This window comes from Pseudophryne corroboree, chromosome 5 (genome assembly GCF_028390025.1).
Source record: "Pseudophryne corroboree isolate aPseCor3 chromosome 5, aPseCor3.hap2, whole genome shotgun sequence".
NCBI lineage: Eukaryota > Metazoa > Chordata > Amphibia > Anura > Myobatrachidae > Pseudophryne > Pseudophryne corroboree.
Window position 1 is genome coordinate 652,151,478 of NC_086448.1, and position 18,876 is coordinate 652,170,353.

At 44.5% G+C, this 18,876-nt stretch overlaps 1 protein-coding gene across 3 annotated transcripts in view; it reads right to left on the reverse strand.

Annotated features, from left to right (window-relative positions):
- NOL4 (nucleolar protein 4) overlaps positions 1-18,876 on the reverse strand; it is a 595,206-nt gene that overhangs the window by 103,742 nt on the left and 472,588 nt on the right. For all 3 annotated transcript variants that reach the window (XM_063923673.1, XM_063923672.1, XM_063923674.1), the window contains one exon: positions 14,056-14,169. In XM_063923673.1, coding sequence (XP_063779743.1) covers positions 14,056-14,169 — 114 coding nt within the window. The remainder of the gene's footprint in view (positions 1-14,055; positions 14,170-18,876) is intronic.

The following is an 18,876-nucleotide window of genomic DNA, read 5'->3' on the forward strand; positions in this document are numbered from 1 at the left end:
GTATAAAGAAAGAAAAAAAAACCACGGTTAGGTGGTATATACAATTATGGACGGGCTGCCGAGTGCCGACACAGAGGTAGCCACAGCCGTGAACTACCGCACTGTACTGTGTCTGCTGCTAATATAGACTGGTTGATAAAGAGATAGTATACTCGTAACTAGTATGACTATAAAGAAGGAAAAAAAAACCACGGTTAGGTGGTATATACAATTATGGACGGGCTGCCGAGTGCCGACACAGAGGTAGCCACAGCCGTGAACTACCGCACTGTACTGTGTCTGCTGCTAATATATAGACTGGTTGATAAAGAGATAGTATACTCGTAACTAGTATGTATGTATAAAGAAAGAAAAAAAAAACACGGTTAGGTGGTATATACAATTATGGACGGGCTGCCGAGTGCCGACACAGAGGTAGCCACAGCCGTGAACTACCGCACTGTACTGTGTCTGCTGCTAATATATAGACTGGTTGATAAAGAGATAGTATACTCGTAACTAGTATGTATGTATAAAGAAAGAAAAAAAAACCACGGTTAGGTGGTATATACAATTATGGACGGGCTGCCGAGTGCCGACACAGAGGTAGCCACAGCCGTGAACTACCGCACTGTACTGTGTCTGCTGCTAATATAGACTGGTTGATAAAGAGATAGTATACTCGTAACTAGTATGTATGTATAAAGAAAGAAAAAAAAACCACGGTTAGGTGGTATATACAATTATGGACGGGCTGCCGAGTGCCGACACAGAGGTAGCCACAGCCGTGAACTACCGCACTGTACTGTGTCTGCTGCTAATATAGACTGGTTGATAAAGAGATAGTATACTCGTAACTAGTATGACTATAAAGAAAGAAAAAAAAAACACGGTTAGGTGGTATATACAATTATGGACGGGCTGCCGAGTGCCGACACAGAGGTAGCCACAGCCGTGAACTACCGCACTGTACTGTGTCTGCTGCTAATATAGACTGGTTGATAAAGAGATAGTATACTACTAATATTATATATGCTGGTGGTCAGGTCACTGGTCACTAGTCACACTGGCAGTGGCACTCCTGCAGCAAAAGTGTGCACTGTTTAATTTTAATATAATATTATGTACTCCTGGCTCCTGCTATAACCTATAACTGGCACTGCAGTGCTCCCCAGTCTCCCCCACAATTATAAGCTGTGTGAGCTGAGCACAGTCAGATTTATATATACATTGATGCAGCACACTGGGCTGAGCAGTGCACACAGATATGGTATGTGACTGAGTCACTGTGTGTATCGTTTTTTTCAGGCAGAGAACGGATATATTAAATAAAACAAACAACTGCACTGTCTGGTGGTCACTGTGGTCGTCAGTCACTAAACTCTGCACTCTCTTCTACAGTATCACAGCCTCAGGTCAATCTCTCTCTCTCTCTCTCAACCCTAATCTAAATGGAGAGGACGCCAGCCACGTCCTCTCCCTATCAATCTCAATGCACGTGTGAAAATGGCGGCGACGCGCGGCTCCTTATATAGAATCCGAGTCTCGCGAGAATCCGACAGCGTCATGATGACGTTCGGGCGCGCTCGGGTTAACCGAGCAAGGCGGGAAGATCCGAGTCTGCTCGGACCCGTGAAAAAAACATGAAGTTCGTGCGGGTTCGGATTCAGAGAAACCGAACCCGCTCATCTCTAGAAAATACCTGTGCTGCATTACATAGATATGGAAACTCTGTACTGTCACATATCTAAAAGCAGAGCCGGCCCTAACCAATATGATGCCCTAGGCAAGATTTTGGCTGGTGCCCCCTAGCACCACCGCTGGTTCTGCCTCTGACCTTGCACATCTTTCCCAGCACCATTACCCCTCACCCATAGCAGTCCTTGTACCCCCTATATTTTAAATAGGAATAGTTCGCACATTTGACGCACAGCCCAAAAAGGGGCATCTTCTTGCTGGGAAGGGACATGGCCACACAATAGTAACCCCAATTCCAATTACGCCACACAGTACTGCAACTTTATTCACATTTTATCTTGCGATAGTGTCCATAATTCATATTACATCCCACAGTAGTATCACTTTACCTTATAAACGTTACTCCTCACAGTAGAGCCCCTTATTCACATTACATCACACTGAATTGCTCCTTATTCACATTACACCACACCTTATTGCTCTTTATTCACATTAGACGACACAGTAGTGCCCTTTCTATTTGCAACGCCACATAGTAGAGCACCTTATACACATAATGCCACACATTAGTAATGCATTATACACAATTCCACACAGTAATGCCCCTTACACATATGAGACACATTAATGTCCTTATAAACATAATGCACCTTACACATTATGACAACCTTTATTAATGCCCTTTTATACATAATGTCCCTTACACACATGCCGCACATTATTAATGCCCTTATACACATAATGACACACATAGTACCCCCTACACATTTGCTGCACATTATTAGTGCCCCTATACACATAATGACACACATACATTAGTACCCTGTTACACATATGTCGCACATTATTAATGCCCTTATACACATAATGACACACATAGTGGCCCTTTACACATATGTTGCACATTATTAATGCATTTTTACATGACACACATAATGCTCCTTACACATATTCTGAACACTACTGCACAACCAACCCACTCACATGCACACAGCACTCACACTTCCACTAACACTGTGCCCTCTGCCTCTGCTTGGATGCAGATGTGTCCTCACAAATCTTGCATCAATGCTAACGTCAGGCACTTTTTTTTATGAAAATGCATCTTATTTGCATTGCTATGTGGCTAGGATGCACAAACAGCTTCTGCTGATTAAACTGATATGCAGCATGCCTATATACTGTGTGAGACTTTGGCTGTATCTGCATATGAAATGCTACACACAGAATATAGGCATGCTGCATATCATTTTAATCAGCAGAAGATGCTGATGCCCCTAGGCATATCAAATGCCCTAGGCAATTGCCTAGTTTGCCTATGCCTGTGGCCGGCTCTGTCTAAAAGCTAATCTTTCCAACAAACCACCTACTGTAGTTCAATAAGTGAATTAGGTTCTAACACTAAAGCTGGACACACATCTAAAGATTACCTTTTCAATCAGACACAAAAATTTGTTAATGTATGGGAGCAAAAATAAGATTTTACTCACCGGTAAATCTATTTCTCGTAGTCCGTAGTGGATGCTGGGAACTCCGTAAGGAACATGGGGAATAGACGGGCTCCGCAGGAGACTGGGCACTCTAAAAGAAAGATTAGGTACTATCTGGTGTGCACTGGCTCCTCCCACCATGACCCTCCTCCAGACCTCAGGATACTGTGCCCGGAAGAGCTGACACAATAAGGAAGGATTTTGAATCCCGGGTAAGACTCATACCAGCCACACCAATCACACCGTATAACTCGTGATACTACACCCAGTTAACAGTATGAAATATAACTGAGCCTCTCAACAGATGGCTCAACAATAACCCTTAGTTAGGCAATAACTACATACACGTATTGCAGACAATCCGCACTTGGGATGGGCGCCCAGCATCCACTACGGACTACGAGAAATAGATTTACCGGTGAGTAAAATCTTATTTTCTCTGACGTCCTAGTGGATGCTGGGAACTCCGTAAGGACCATGGGGATTATACCAAAGCTCCCAAACGGGCGGGAGAGTGCGGATGACTCTGCAGCACCGAATGAGAGAACTCAAGGTCCTCCTCAGCCAGGGTATCAATTTTGTAGAATTTAGCAAACGTGTTTGCCCCTGACCAAGTTGCAGCTCGGCAAAATTGTAAAGCCGAGACCCCTCGGGCAGCCGCCCAAGATGAGCCCACTTTCCTCGTGGAATGGGCTTTTACTGATTTAGGATGCGGCAATCCAGCCGCAGAATGCTCCAGCTGAATTGTGCTACAAATTCAGCGAGCAATAGTCTACTTAGAAGCAGGAGCACCTATTTTGTTGGGTGCCTACAGGATAAAAAGCGAGTCAGTTTTCCTGACTCCAGCCGTCCTGGAAATATAAATTTTTAAGGCCCTGACTACGTCCAGTAACTTGGAATCTTCCAAGTCCCTAGTAGCCGCAGGCACTACAATAGGTTGGTTCAAGTGAAAAGCTGATACCACCTTAGGGAGAAACTGGGGACGAGTCCTCAATTCTGCCCTATCCATATGGAAAATCAGATAAGGCCTTTTACATGACAAAGCCGCCAATTCTGACACACGCCTGGCCGAAGCCAAGGCCAATAACATGACCACTTTCCACGTGAGATATTTCAAATCCACAGTTTTAAGTGGCTCAAACCAATGTGATTTTAAGAAACTCAACACCACGTTGAGATCCCAAGGTGCCACAGGAGGCACAAAAGGGGGCTGAATATGTAGCACTCCCTTTACAAATGTCTGAACTCCAGGCAGTGAAGCCAGTTCTTTCTGGAAGAAAATCGACAGAGCCGAAATCTGGACCTTAATGGAACCCAATTTTAGGCCCATAGTCACCCCTGACTGTAGGAAGTGTAGAAAACGACCCAGCTGAAATTCCTCTGTTGGGGCCTTCCTGGCCTCACACCACGCAACATATTTTCGCCAAATACGGTGATAATGGTTTGCGGTTACTTCTTTCCTGGCTTTTATCAGCGTAGGAATGACTTCTTCCGGAATGCCCTTTTCCTTTAGGATCCGGAATTCAACCGCCATGCCGTCAAACGCAGCCACGGTAAGTCTTGGAACAGACAGGGCCCCTGCTGTAGCAGATCCTGTCTGAGCGGTAGAGGCCATGGGTCCTCTGATATAATTTCTTGAAGTTCTGGGTACCAAGCTCTTCTTGGCCCATCCGGAACCACGAGTATCGTTCTTACTCCTCGTTTTCTTATTATTCTCAGTACCTTTGGTATGAGAGGCAGAGGAGGGAATACATAAACCGACTGGTACACCCACGGTGTCACTAGAGCGTCCACAGCTATTGCCTGAGGGTCCCTTGACCTGGCGCAATATCTAGTTTTTTGTTTAGGCGGGACGCCATCATGTCCACCTGTGGCCTTTCCCAACGGTTTACCAACAGTTGGAAGACTTCTGGATGAAGTCCCCACTCTCCCGGGTGTAGGTCGTGTCTGCTGAGGAAGTCTGCTTCCCAGTTGTCCACTCCCGGAATGAACACTGCTGACAGTGCTAAGACGTGATTTTCCGCCCATCGGAGAATCCTTGTGGCTTCTGCCATCGCCATCCTGCTTCTTGTGCCGCCCTGTCGGTTTACATGGGCGACTGCCGTGATGTTGTCTGATTGGATCAGTACCGGCTGGTTTTGAAGCAGAGGCCTTGCCAGACTTAGGGCATTGTAAATGGCCCTCAGTTCCAGAATATTTATGTGTAGGGACGACTCCTGACTTGACCAAAGTCCTTGGAAATTTCTTCCCTGTGTGACTGCCCCACAGCCTCGAAGGCTGGCATCCGTGGTTACCAGGACCCAGTCCTGTATGCCGAATCTGCGGCCCTCTTGAAGATGAGCACTCTGCAGCCACCACAGTAGAGATACCCTGGTCCTTGGAGACAGGGTTATCAGCCGATGCATCTGAAGATGCGATCCCGACCACTTGTCCAAGAGGTCCCACTGAAAGGTTCTTGCATGGAACCTGCCGAATGGAATTTTGCTTCGTAAGAAGCTACCATTTTTCCCAGGACTCGTGTGCAGTGATGCACCGATACCTGTTTTGGTTTCAGGAGGTCTCTGACTAGAGATGACAGCTCCTTGGCTTTCTCCTGTGGGAGAAACACTTTTTTCTGTTCTGTGTCCAGAACCATCCCCAGGAACAGTAGGCGTGTGGTAGGAACCAGCTGTGACTTTGGAATGTATAGAATCCATCCGTGCTGTTGTAGCACTTCCCGAGATAGTGCTACTCCGACCAACAACTGCTCCTTGGACCTCGCCTTTATAAGGAGGTCGTCCAAGTACAGGATAATTAAAACTCCCTTTTTTCGAAGGAGTATCATCATTTCTGCCATTATCTTGGTAAAGACCCTCGGTGCCGTGGACAGTCCAAACGGCAGTGTTTGGAATTGGTAATGGCAATCCTGTACCACAAATCTGAGGTACTCCTGGTGAGGATGGTAAATGGGGACATGTAGGTAAGCATCCTTAATGTCCAGGGATACCATGTAATCCCCCTCCTCCAGGCTTGCAATAACCGCCCTGAGCGATTCCATCTTGAACTTGAATTTTTTTATGTATGTGTTCAAGGATTTCAAATTTAAAATGGGTCTCACCGAACCGTCCGGTTTCGGTACCACAAACAGTGTGGAATAGTAACCCCGTCCTTGTTGAAGTAGGGGCACCTTGACTATCACCTGCTGGGAATACAGCTTGTGAATTGCCTCTAGCACAGCCTCCCTGCCTGAGGGAGTTGTCGGCAAGGCAGATTTGAGGAAACGGCGGGGGGGAGACGCCTCGAATTCCAGCTTGTACCCCTGAGATACTACTCCAGGGATCCACCTGTGAGCGAGCCCACTGATTGCTGAAATTTTTGAGGCGGCCCCCCACCGTACCTGGCTACGCCTGTGGAGCCCCCGCGTCATGCGGTGGACTCAGAGGAAGCGGGGGAAGAATTTTGATTCTGGGAACTGGCTGACTGGTGCAGCTTTTTCCCTCTTCCCTCATCTCTGTGCAGAAAGGAAGCGCCTTTGACCCGCTTGCTTTTCTGAAGCCGAAAGGACTGTACCTGATAGTACAGTGCTTTCTTAGGCTGTGAGGAAACCAGAGGTAAAAAAATTTCTTCCCAGCTGTTGCTGTGGATACGAGGTCCCAGAGACCATCCCCAAACAATTCCTCGCCCTTATAAGGCTCTATGTGCCTTTTAAAGTCAGCATCACCTGTCCAGTGTCGGGTCTCTAATACCCTCCTGACAGAATGGACATTGCATTAATTCTGGATGCCAGCCGGCAAAATATCCCTCTGTGCATCCTTCATATATAAGACGACGTCTTATGTTCGCAAAATAGTATCCCTGTTTGACAGGGTTACAGACCACGCTGCAGCAGCACTATCTGCAGGTCTCAGTCTAGTACCTGAGTGTGTAAATACAGACTTCAGGATAGCCTCCTGCTTTTTATCAGCAGGTACCTTCAAAGTGGCCGTATCCTAAAACGGCAGTGCCACCTTTTTTGACAAACGTGTGAGCGCCTTATCCACCCTAGGGGATATCTCCCAGCGTAACTTATCCTCTGGCAGGAACGGGTACGCAATCAGTAACTTTTTAGAAATTACCAGTTTCTTATCGGGGGAACCCACGCTTTTTCACACTTCATTCATTCATTTGATGGGGGAACAAAACACTGCCTGCTTTTTCTCCCCAAACATAAAACCCTTTTTTAGTGGTACTTGGGTTAATGTCAGAAATGTGTAACACATTTTTTATTGCCGGTATCATGTAACGGATGTTCCTAGTGGATTGTGTATATGTCTCAACCTCGTCGACACTGGAGTCAGACTCCGTGTCGACATCTGTGTCTGCCATCTGAGGGAGCGGGCGTTTTTGAGCCCCTGATGGCCTTTAAGACGCCTGGGCAGGCGCGGGCTGAGAAGCCGGCTGTCCCATAGCTGTTACGTCATCCAGCCTTTTATGTAAGGAGTTGACACTGTCGGTTTATACCTTCCACCTATCCATCCACTCTGGTGTCGGCCCCACAGGGGGCGACATCACATTTATCGGCATCTGCTCTGCCATCACATAAGCCTCCTCATCAAACGTGTCGACACAGCCGTACCGACACACCGCACACACACACAGGGAATGCTCTGACCGAGGACAGGACCCCACACAGCCCTTTGGGGAGACAGAGAGAGAGTATGCCAGCACACACCAGAGCGCTATATAATTTTGGGATTAACACTATATTGAGTGAATTTTTCCCAATAGCTGCTTGTATATACAATATTGCGCCTAAATTTTGTGCCCCCCCCTCTCTTTTTAACCCTTTGAGCCTGAAAACTACAGGGGAGAGCCTGGGGAGCTGTCTTCCAGCTGCACTGTGAAGAGAAAATGGTGCCAGTGTGCTGAGGGAGAAGCCCCGCCCCTTTTTCAACTGACTTTCTCCCGCTTTTTCTGGAATACTGGCAGGGGTAATTTTACATCTATATAGCCTCTAGGACTATATATGATGTAGATTTGCCAGCCAAGGTGTCATATATTGCCCTCAGGGCGCCCCCCCCCCCCCAACGCCCTGCACCCTCAGTGACCGGAGTGTGAAGTGTGCATGAGGAGCAATGGCGCACAGCTGCAGTGCTGTGCGCTACCTTGGTGAAGACCGAAGTCTTCTGCCGCCGATTTTCCGGACCTCTTCTTGCTTCTGGCTCTGTAAGGGGGACGGCGGCGCGGCTCCGGGAACGAACACCAAGGCCAGTTCCATGCGGTCGATCCCTCTGGAGCTAATGGTGTCCAGTAGCCTAAGAAGCCCAAGCTAGCTGCAAGCAGGTAGGTTCGCTTCTTCTCCCCTTAGTCCCTCGATGCAGTGAGCCTGTTGCCAGCAGGTCTCACTGTAAAATAAAAAACCTAAAATAAACTTTCTTTCTAGGAGCTCAGGAGAGCCCCTAGTGTGCATCCAGCTCGGCCGGGCACAGAAATCTAACTGAGGTCTGGAGGAGGGTCATGGTGGGAGGAGCCAGTGCACACCAGATAGTACCTAATCTTTCTTTTAGAGTGCCCAGTCTCCTGCGGAGCCCGTCTATTCCCCATGATCCTTACGGAGTTCCCAGCATCCACTAGGACGTCAGAGAAAGGCAATTGACAATATGCTCACAAATGTCAGAAAACTGATTAAAAACTGTAATACAGATAAATTGGTTAAATTAAATGGATTTAACCCATTTGAACATCTGCTTTAAGCTGGGTACATGCATACCTCCCAACATGACCCTCTCCAGGAGGGACACAATGCTCTGCTCCTGGACTTTTCTCTTCATTTATAATTGCCAGCACCTATTATGAACAGGTTAATGGATAACAAAGGTGTTTCAGCACAGGTGAGGGCAATCGTAACTTAAGAGGGACGTCCAAGAGCAGAGTATTCTGTCCCTCCTGGAGAGGGTAATGTTGGGAGGTATGCACATGTCAGATCACCTGTGTACCCAGCCGACTACAGATGCGATGACAGTATCGTGTGGCCCGTACACATTGCACGATCTGGAGAACGACAGCACAATATATTGTTCCCCTGCTGCATCCAAATGCAAGGGGGCCGTCAGCCACATCCTCAGATTGGGCTGCATGTACAGCAGATCTGAAGATGCGACTAACGACCCGTGGGAGTGTGCAATAGTGCATACACATTTGACGATTTGAACGTTTTCTTGCTCTGATCGGTCTGAAATCGGGCAATCGTTCAAAACTCGCCTAATTTAGGCTGACCATACTAGCCCTTTAAACTGGGACACTCATGAATTACACAGGTTCCGTGGCTGATTAGAACCAGGTGACATGCAGGCTTGTAGTCAGCCATCCACAGAACCTGTGTAATTCATGAGTGTCCCAGTTTAAAGAGCTAGTATGGTCAGCCTATCTAATGTGTACCTAGCTTAAGGGTGTGTACACACGGTGAGATCCTTGCTATGCCTGATTTTCACTTGCGATTTCCCTTGAACTCCCTGGAGCCCAGATAGCACAGATTTTGACTAACTTTTCTTGAGATATGGACTATGTGTGCTTACGATTTTGGCTTATGTGAGATGTCATTGACATGTGAGATGAACTAGATAGTACACCGATCTAGCAAGGATTGACTTGCCTGCACAGTCTATCTTTTCTTGCGATGCCGACCTGGCGGGACCGCGCATCGGGATCGCAAGGTGTCTTTCACCTTGCGATCTGCACTAACTTTTCTTGCGATTTTGACTATATAGTCAAAATTTAAAGAAAATATCTCACCGTGTGTACACACCCTTAGTCTGTTTTTCAGTGTTTAGCAGCAAATGGTTGCTTGTCATTTGCTCCCATACATTACTAGATTTTTGTTCCAACCAGCCAAATAACTGGATGGTTGGAAAGATAATCTTAAAATATTCACCCAACTAAAGATTATCTTTCCTGTTGGAATGAAAATATTGTAATGCATGAGACGGGAGTGTTTTAGCAGAGGAGGGGTCCTGTATGCAGACTCCGGGTAGGCCCCCTTCTCTTCATAGCGTAGTAGACTCTGTAGTGTTCGAGATCACATAAAAATCCCCATTGACATGTAAACGTGTATTATTTTTACCTCAATTTTAGTTGGAATTTTTATGTCTATTTAAAAGTTAAAAAACTTATTGTGAAATTTCACACTTTATATACTGTCCAAAAAGCATTCTCAGCATCTTCCTCTATGAATTTCCTATCCATGCTACGCTCTCAGTCAAAGGGGTCAACAACACCGCTGGGTTAGAAACAAGGCAGTTTTAGCAGCAGAGAAGTCTGTTGAATTCTAGACTGTTGAAGTAAGAGAGAAGTAAGCCGCACTGGTTATTTTATTCTTGCTATGATCTTACAGATGTATCAAACCTTAAATGATATGACTCAAAGTGGATATTATGATATTTTAAAGTTATGCCAATAAAGAATTATAATTTTAACAAGCATCAGTCCACCTCAGGGTCACAACCTTCTTTCCACCTCTCTCTGTTTTGGCATGTACACCATTAGTGCCGATTGAATATGGGAAAATACAAATGTCTAGGGGGCTATTTACTGTAAGTAGAAATACAGGGCAGCCCTATGAAATAATGGCCCAAATGCATTAGCCTTAAAAGTGATAAAGTGGAGAGTGATAAAGTACCAAGCAATCAGCTCCTAACTTTCATTTTTCAAACACAGTCTGTGTCATGGTAGTTAGGAAGCTGATTGGCTGGTACTTTATCACTCTTTTATCACTGTCCACTTTATCACAATATATTTGGGCCAATGTTCCTTATCTTCACATATTGTCGTAATCCTGCCTCTGTCCTGAGCCAACACTTTGCCTGCAGTCCTGACCAAACGCAAGCATTCAGGCTGGTCCAGTCAGAGTAACCAGCAATGTCATATATTCTCCTATGACTAGGACTGCAAAGATGACAGTCAGTTTGTAACTGGTTTGTACAAGCGGTACCAGTATTAGTGGTCAGTAATGATCTGTACACCCCAGGCAGTGTAACAATGTCAGCCTTCCTGTCACTAATTTACAGAAATGTCTCAGAAAGAGATTTTGTACCTTACTGTGCCCACTGCCTATTGCAACTTCTAATCTGCATATTGCCTGAAGCTTCAGCCCAACAGCCATTCAGCAATATTTAAATCTCTCTGTTTCTTTGAACCTCTTCTAATATAACTTGCGTAGATACAGAAGTTCCACAAAAATGAGAATTATTTTACATATGAGGTTTCAGGAAAGTTTGTCTCATGCTGCTAGACAAGTACAATTGTAATTGCATTATGTATTATTTAGATAGCATGCTTGGTCTGGTGAGTCATTGTGCTGACCCATTTCTACAGCTCTAATTCTAGGTTTTGCAAAAAGACTGGCGTGAATACGCTGCATAAGATGTGACTCACCATAACGTTTTATCTTCAAGTACATTTTAGAAGGAAAAGTTGACAGAGAGAATATCAAACTTATACTGAATCCAGGGCACACACTGATACTGCCAGTAACATTCTGCCTATAACGAATATTTTAACTCTCTCCTTGCTATAATAAGATGTTTTACTAATTACACCTGGCTTATCATTGCTTATTTCATCCTGATACAAGCCAAGAATGGGCATCTTTCTTATGTTTTGCATGTGTCATCTTTGCTTTTAAATATTTACATCTGTAAAAGACTAAACTGCTTTATAATCACGTTTCAACATATAAAGGGCCCTACACATTGAGCGATCCGCCGCCGAGCTGCCCGGCGGCGGATACGGTTGACGGGCGACCTGGTGACGGGGGGGGCAGTGACGGGGGGAGTAAAGTTTCTTCACTCCCCCTGTCACCCTGCTCCATAGAAGTGCAGGCAAATATGGACGATCTCCATATTGGCCTGCATGCACAGGCGACAGGGCACCAGCGATGAACGAGCGCGGGCCACGCATCGTTCATCGCTGGTGCCTCCACACTCAAAGATATGAACAGTATATCGTTCTTTAATGAACGAGATTGTTGATATCTTTGAGTATTATCGCCCAGTGTGTAGGGCCTATTACCCATTAGGGGTGTGGTATGGTATGCCGGCGGCCGGGCTCCTGGCGACCAGCATACCGGCGCCAGAAGCCCGACCGCCGGCATACCGACAGCGTGGCGAGCGCACATGAGCCCCTTGCGGGCTCGCTGCGCTCGCCACGCTGCGGGCGCGGTGGCGCTCTACGCGCACCACGCTATTTATTCTCCCTCCAGGGGGGTTGTGGACCCTCACGAGGGAGAAAACCTGTCGGTATGCCGGCTGTCGGGATTCCGGCGCCGGTATACTGTGCGCCGGGATCCCGACAGTCGGCAACCTGAAGAACACCCCCCATTAGGATACTGACTATGCCACTTTATGGCTAGCCATACCTGAATATTAACGGGAGCATTTAGGAAGTGTACTGGGAGTAGCGCAGGAGACGGAAACAAGCAGTCATACAGAAAATAAGCTGATGTGAGACCAATACGGGATCCGTTCAATTTGCCGGCTGTTGGTATACCGGCAGTTAGGATACCGACGCCAAGTGGGCCCACACCGCGCACACTGCACCCATTTCTTCTATAGACTTACCTTTCTGGTGTCCGGGTGTGGGTCCCCTCCTCTCCAGAGTCCCGTACATATGGACAGTCACCATTCCGCCGGGCGGGATTACGTATGTAATCCACCAATACAATATATTTATCAATACAAAACAATATATTTATCACCTGATTTGTAACAAAGTGTTTGCAGTTACGATCATTTACATGTATTGGTATCTCAGGCAGGTTTTATCTGTTGTAGAGTTTTAGGGGTATATTCAATTGAAGTCGAAAGCTGCCGTCTGTCGAAAAGACGGCAGTTTTCGACTTTTTTAGGTTGGAAGGGGTTCCGACCTATTCAATATAACCCCAAATTATTCGACTTGTCGAAAAGCACGTGGATCGGCGGAATAGCTGCCGATCCGCGTGCTTCTGTCGAAAACGGGGCCAAAACCGACAGGTTTTGGCCCCCTTTTCGACCATCTCAATCAGACTTTAAAAACAGTCAGATTGAGATGAGGGAGCCGAGAGGAGGAGAGGGGGGAGACCAGTGGAGAGACGGGGGAGAACAGCATCGGCTATAGCAGCGTAGCCGGAGGATGTGTCACTGCCGCCGCTCACAGCAACATCCACCCGGCTCCAGCACGCGAGACCTGCTGGAGCCGGGTGGACGCTGCCTTGAGCGGCAGCTGTGACACATCCTCTGGCTACACTGCTATAGCCGCTGCTGTAACGCTGCTCTCCCCCGTCTCAGCTCCCGCATCTCAAGTCGACTTTTTTTAATGTCGAATTGGGATGGCATTGAATAGCCCTTGTCGGATCCATTCCGACAAATTAATTTCGGAATGGATCTGACTTCAATTGAATATACCCCTTAAGGTCTACAAATCATAAAAATGCCAGCACATCCGCATCCCCATCTATAACGGAAGTCTTCAAGCAACAGGGGCTATAAAATAATAAATATTATAAGGACAGATCAGAAGTTAAACATAAAAAAAGTGAGACTCTCACATAGGGACGTATGTTATGACGCCCAAGTTCAGCTGGCCTCCTGCATAGCTGCCAAACTCATGTCATTACATCCGGCCCATAGAGTTTAAAAGTCATTTACAGAACTCTACATAAACTTGTCAGATCACCAGCTTATTTCTTCACTCTCGATGCGACATTTTATGAATCATTTCATTGTCTATCATGTTATTATGTACATTATTTTCTACTACACTTTTGCTACTTGTCAGAGTATACCATTATATTGTTTGTTACACCTGATTTGACCAATAAGAACATTTAATTAAAAATTAAAAGGCGACACCATTATTATTACACTGTAATGTATGAGAGTATAGGTAAAATCATTACCGGTTGCCTGTCTAGTCTCATCCTCTTGGCGGCATTCCTGCTTTCACTCTCACAGGCCGAGGCCAAGATACTTTCTGCTACAGCGGAGGTGAGGTGCGAAGGGATAGGTCGTGACTGAAATAGAACAAATTTATATAGATCAGGATTTATCACTGCTTGCTTTTTAAAACAATGTAATTTGAATCATGGAGACGGAAATGCACTTACTGAATGCCACTTTAAAATACACATAAACACAACAACAACAACAACAACAACAACAACAACAACTGAAAGGGGATATGAAACTGATGAAAAAAGGGAGGGTATAAAACCAGGATAATCCTTCACCAGGCACATATAAAGTCTTTGTTTCAGTCCATTACAAATTCACTTCTGTATATACTGTTAATATAAAAACACGTCTTACACCATTACGGTTGCCTTATAAAAACATACATACAATAAAAAAATAAAACAGTACAAAACCTCCACAACTGTAAATGCCATATACAAAATATTTCATATAAGATTAATGTAGATTCAAAAAAATGCTAGAACAGCATGATTAAAGTATGGGAACCATAATTGTAAATAAAGTGGCCTTTAAAATTATGTTCAGTATGATCCCCTGGTGGAGACCTATCATACAAGAAAACATGGTAAAAGGGACTTATGTGACCCATACATCAAATTCCTGATTCTGAGATGTCAAACTCCAATAGACGGTGATTTTTGGCTGATCGTCAAAATACATGTTAAAAATCCTTGACATGTAGAAAGTGAATAATAATTCAGTTAAAATTCTGAACATTTTTGGGTTGGTATCAGCACAACAAGGATTTCCATCATGTTGGAGTAGGCAGATTTTTAAACACAATCTTCGGCACAACAAAGAATTGTGCCGACTGACTGTGGATGTATGGGCTACCTTAATTACTCGCAGATATCTCCAAATTGTTAACATTTATATCAACAGTGAAGCAAATTAGTTTTATTAGGGCAAGTAATAATTTCATAAGCCTCCAGGGTCGGACTGGCCCACAGGGGTACAGGGGAAACCACCGGTGGGCCCCACTCCTTCCTCTAGGGATCAGGTTCCAGACTGTGCACTTGTATTATACATAGCAAATATGTTGCATTATGCTGCACAAGTCTATTGTGTATTTCAAGCCTCTGTGGAGGCTGGTCACACCCCCTCTGTAGGCTGGCCACACCCCCAAGTATGGGCCCCTATAACTGCATTCCCCTTTTTGCCCCAGTCCGACACTGTAAACCTTTATATTATGAGAGGAGAAGCAAACCAAGCTCACTTAATGTAGACCAGTAGTTGGACATACTGTACACATCAGAAAGACAATCTCTCGCTCCAAGAGGCCCATAATCCACTGTGGGCTGTAGCATGGGTTTTCATTCCATTTTGCATTTACTGAATAACTAAAGTGTAACAATGTTGTTCTCATGTCTCACGTGATATGAGGGAGAGATTTATCCAATGGTAGCTTACAGCAAAGATCAGAGATTCTTTACTGTAATATAAATATATTCTTTATGTATTAGATGTTCCAACCTATGCGCAATAGCAACCAGCCACATGAAACCAAAAATAATGGAGGCCAAGCTCTAGACAGTGCAGGCTAGATAGTCCTACTGGCTGAAACAAGTTTAAACATTTCTATACTAAATAAATAACGTAATTAATAAAATAAAAACCAATCTGAAAATGACACAATCTCTGTAATAACTATAGCATTATAAAGTACAGTTTGACACAAGGCAGGGTTTTGTCTCCTTATCCTTGATGAAGCAAACGGTCATCTGTGGGAAAACTATGACACAGGTAGATACTGTATATAGCATTTTTAAGACTTTTTGTAAAAATGAATCACTCTGGGGCTGATGCATCTATGCCACTGCACCGCCCCTATGCATAGGCTTCCTCATACTGCCGGAATCACTAGAGTACGCACTTCTACCAGTAATATCCCTGTATGCATCTATGCCACTGCACCGCCCCTATGCATAGGCTTCCTCATACTGCCGGAATCACTAGAGTACGCACTTGTACCAGTAATATCCCTGTATGCATCTATGCCACTGCACCGCCCCTATGTATAGGCTTCCTCATATTGCTGGCATCACTAGCAGTGCGCACTTCTACCAGTAATATCCCTGTATGCATCTATGCCACTGCACCGCCCCTATGTACTGTATAGGCTTCCTCATATTGCTGGCATCACTAGCATTATGCACTTGTACCAGTAATATCCCTATATGCATCTATGCCACTGCACCGCCCCTATGTATTGGCTTTCTCATATAGCTGGCATCACCACAAGTGCGCATTTGTACCAGTAATATCCCTGTATGCATCTATGCCACTGCACCACCCCTATGTATAGGCTTCCTCATATTGCTGGCATCACTAGCAGTGTGCACTTGTACCAGTAATATCCCTGTATGCATCTATGCCACTGCACCGCCCCTACGTATAGGCTTCCTCATATAGCTGTCATCACTAGCAGTGCGCACTTGTACCAGTAATATCCCTGTATGAATCTATGCCACTGCACTGCCCCTATGTATATGCTTCCTCATATAGCTGTCATCACTAGCAGTGCACACTTGTACCAGTAATATCCCTGTATGCATCTATGCCACTGCACTGCCCCTATGCATAGGCTTCCTCATATAGCTGGCATCACTAGCAGTACGCACTTGTACCAGTAATATCCCTGTATGCATCTATGCCACTGCAACGTCCGTATGCATAGGCTTCCTCATATTGCTGGCATCACTAGCAGTGCACACTTGTACAAGTAATATCCCTGTATGCATCTATGCCACTGCACTGCCCCTATGCATAGGCTTCCTCATATAGCTGGCATCACTAGCAGTACGCACTTGTACCAGTAATATCCCTGTATGCATCTATGCCACTGCACCGCCCCTATGTATAGGCTTCCTCATATAGCTGGCATCACTAGCAGTACGCACTTGTACCAGTAATATCCCTGTATGCATCTATGCCACTGCACTGCCCCTATGCATAGGCTTCCTCATATTGCTGGCATCACTAGCAGTACACACTTGTACCAGTAATATCCCTGTATGCATCTATGCCACTGCACCGCCCCTATGTATAGGCTTCCTCATATAGCTGGCATCACTAGAAGTGCGCACTTGTACCAGTAATATCCCTGTATGCATCTATGCCACGGCACCGCCCCTATGCATCGGCTTCCTCATATTGCTGGTATCACTAGCAGTGCGCACTTGTACCAGTAATATCCTTGTTGTAAGAAATCCATCTGAAAACACGGTTCCTTCTACATACCCTTGCTCATGCTACATGCGATCACACAGGACGCACCATCAACCAAAAGCACAGATGTAAAAACACTTAGGATCTGCCTGTAAAACGGACATGTATGCAAATCTACATCAGCCCCTTTACCTGTTACAAAAATCATTGCATAATTGCTTATGGTTAATAATAAGAACTTGCAACTAGACATAGCCACTGTGCATCAGTCTAGCACATCATGAGTTGACAAGAGTTGCACCTATCACATTAAGGGGGAATTCAGTTATGTACGAGTTTGATCCCGCAAGGCGAATTCATATCAAATTTGCACTGCAAATTAAATTTACAATTCAATGCCAAACTCACATTTCTTTTTCAGAGTATATTCACCTGTTTTTGGCCGCACCCCCTGAGAAGGTGAAATGGTAGGGAAAATGTTGGGACACTCCCCTAATGACTAATTAGACATTTGGAAGTTTATGCACCCCAAAATGAATGAAAATATTTATTTTAGTTAAAATAATTGCTTTATCGTTTTTTTTTTGTTATTAAAGCGCCCTTAAATTACCCCCCAATTACCTATTATTATTATTATTATTATTATTATTAGTTTGCATTTTTAATTCTTTTATAATGAAACTACATTTGTAAGCTTTTTACAATATCAATTGAATTGTGTGAATCTCTGGTGCGCGCATGATGGTGAAGTGTGTGAATTTAACTCATACCTAATTGAATTCCCCTTTTAATCTCAAATACAGTGACAAAGCAGACCCCAACTGGTAGGGTGAAGAATTACACATTAATCTTTTTCACAAATGACATACAGTATCTTAAGAGGCACAGAAACAGGGTCCTATATTCTGTACAAGTTGTATTGTTACATTTGGAAAACCAGTTACTGTATTACTGACATTATTATACCCCTCCTCACTGCTGTGTTTAGCAGAGCATATAAATCTATCACCTTTGTACTGTAATGTCAGATTTAGAAATCTGTGGTGTCCAGCTGTCATTGGTTAACTACAGCTCATCACATGATTGGCACCATGTTGGGAGTTACAGTTCTATGCTTTTTATAATATATTATATTTTATAATATATTACAGATTGTCTCCACATACTACAATCAGCAACATTCTCCAATTATTCCACAGTTTACTCATATTTATCAAAAAGGATTCATTTTAAAACAATTAAAGGAGGCTCACAGTCATCTTCGCAATAATCCAAACGTCTATTGTGGAGTGCACTATCCAGAACTTTTAGTATTCATTATTTTAAACGTTGTTACAAGTCTGTGGTATTTTTCTTAATGTACAGTATGTAAAAAAACTTTTACTGTGTGATTTATTAACCATTTTGGAACAAATTTTTATAACTATAATTCTGCGCACCTTGTTGGTGATATCACATCAGAGCTTTTATTTATTTACTGTTTTAATTGAGCAGAGCAGATTGCACATTAAGGTGCAGCGCATTAATTTGAATTGCATTCAGGAATTAATAAGCTCAATATTCTTTTTAGCACCGGT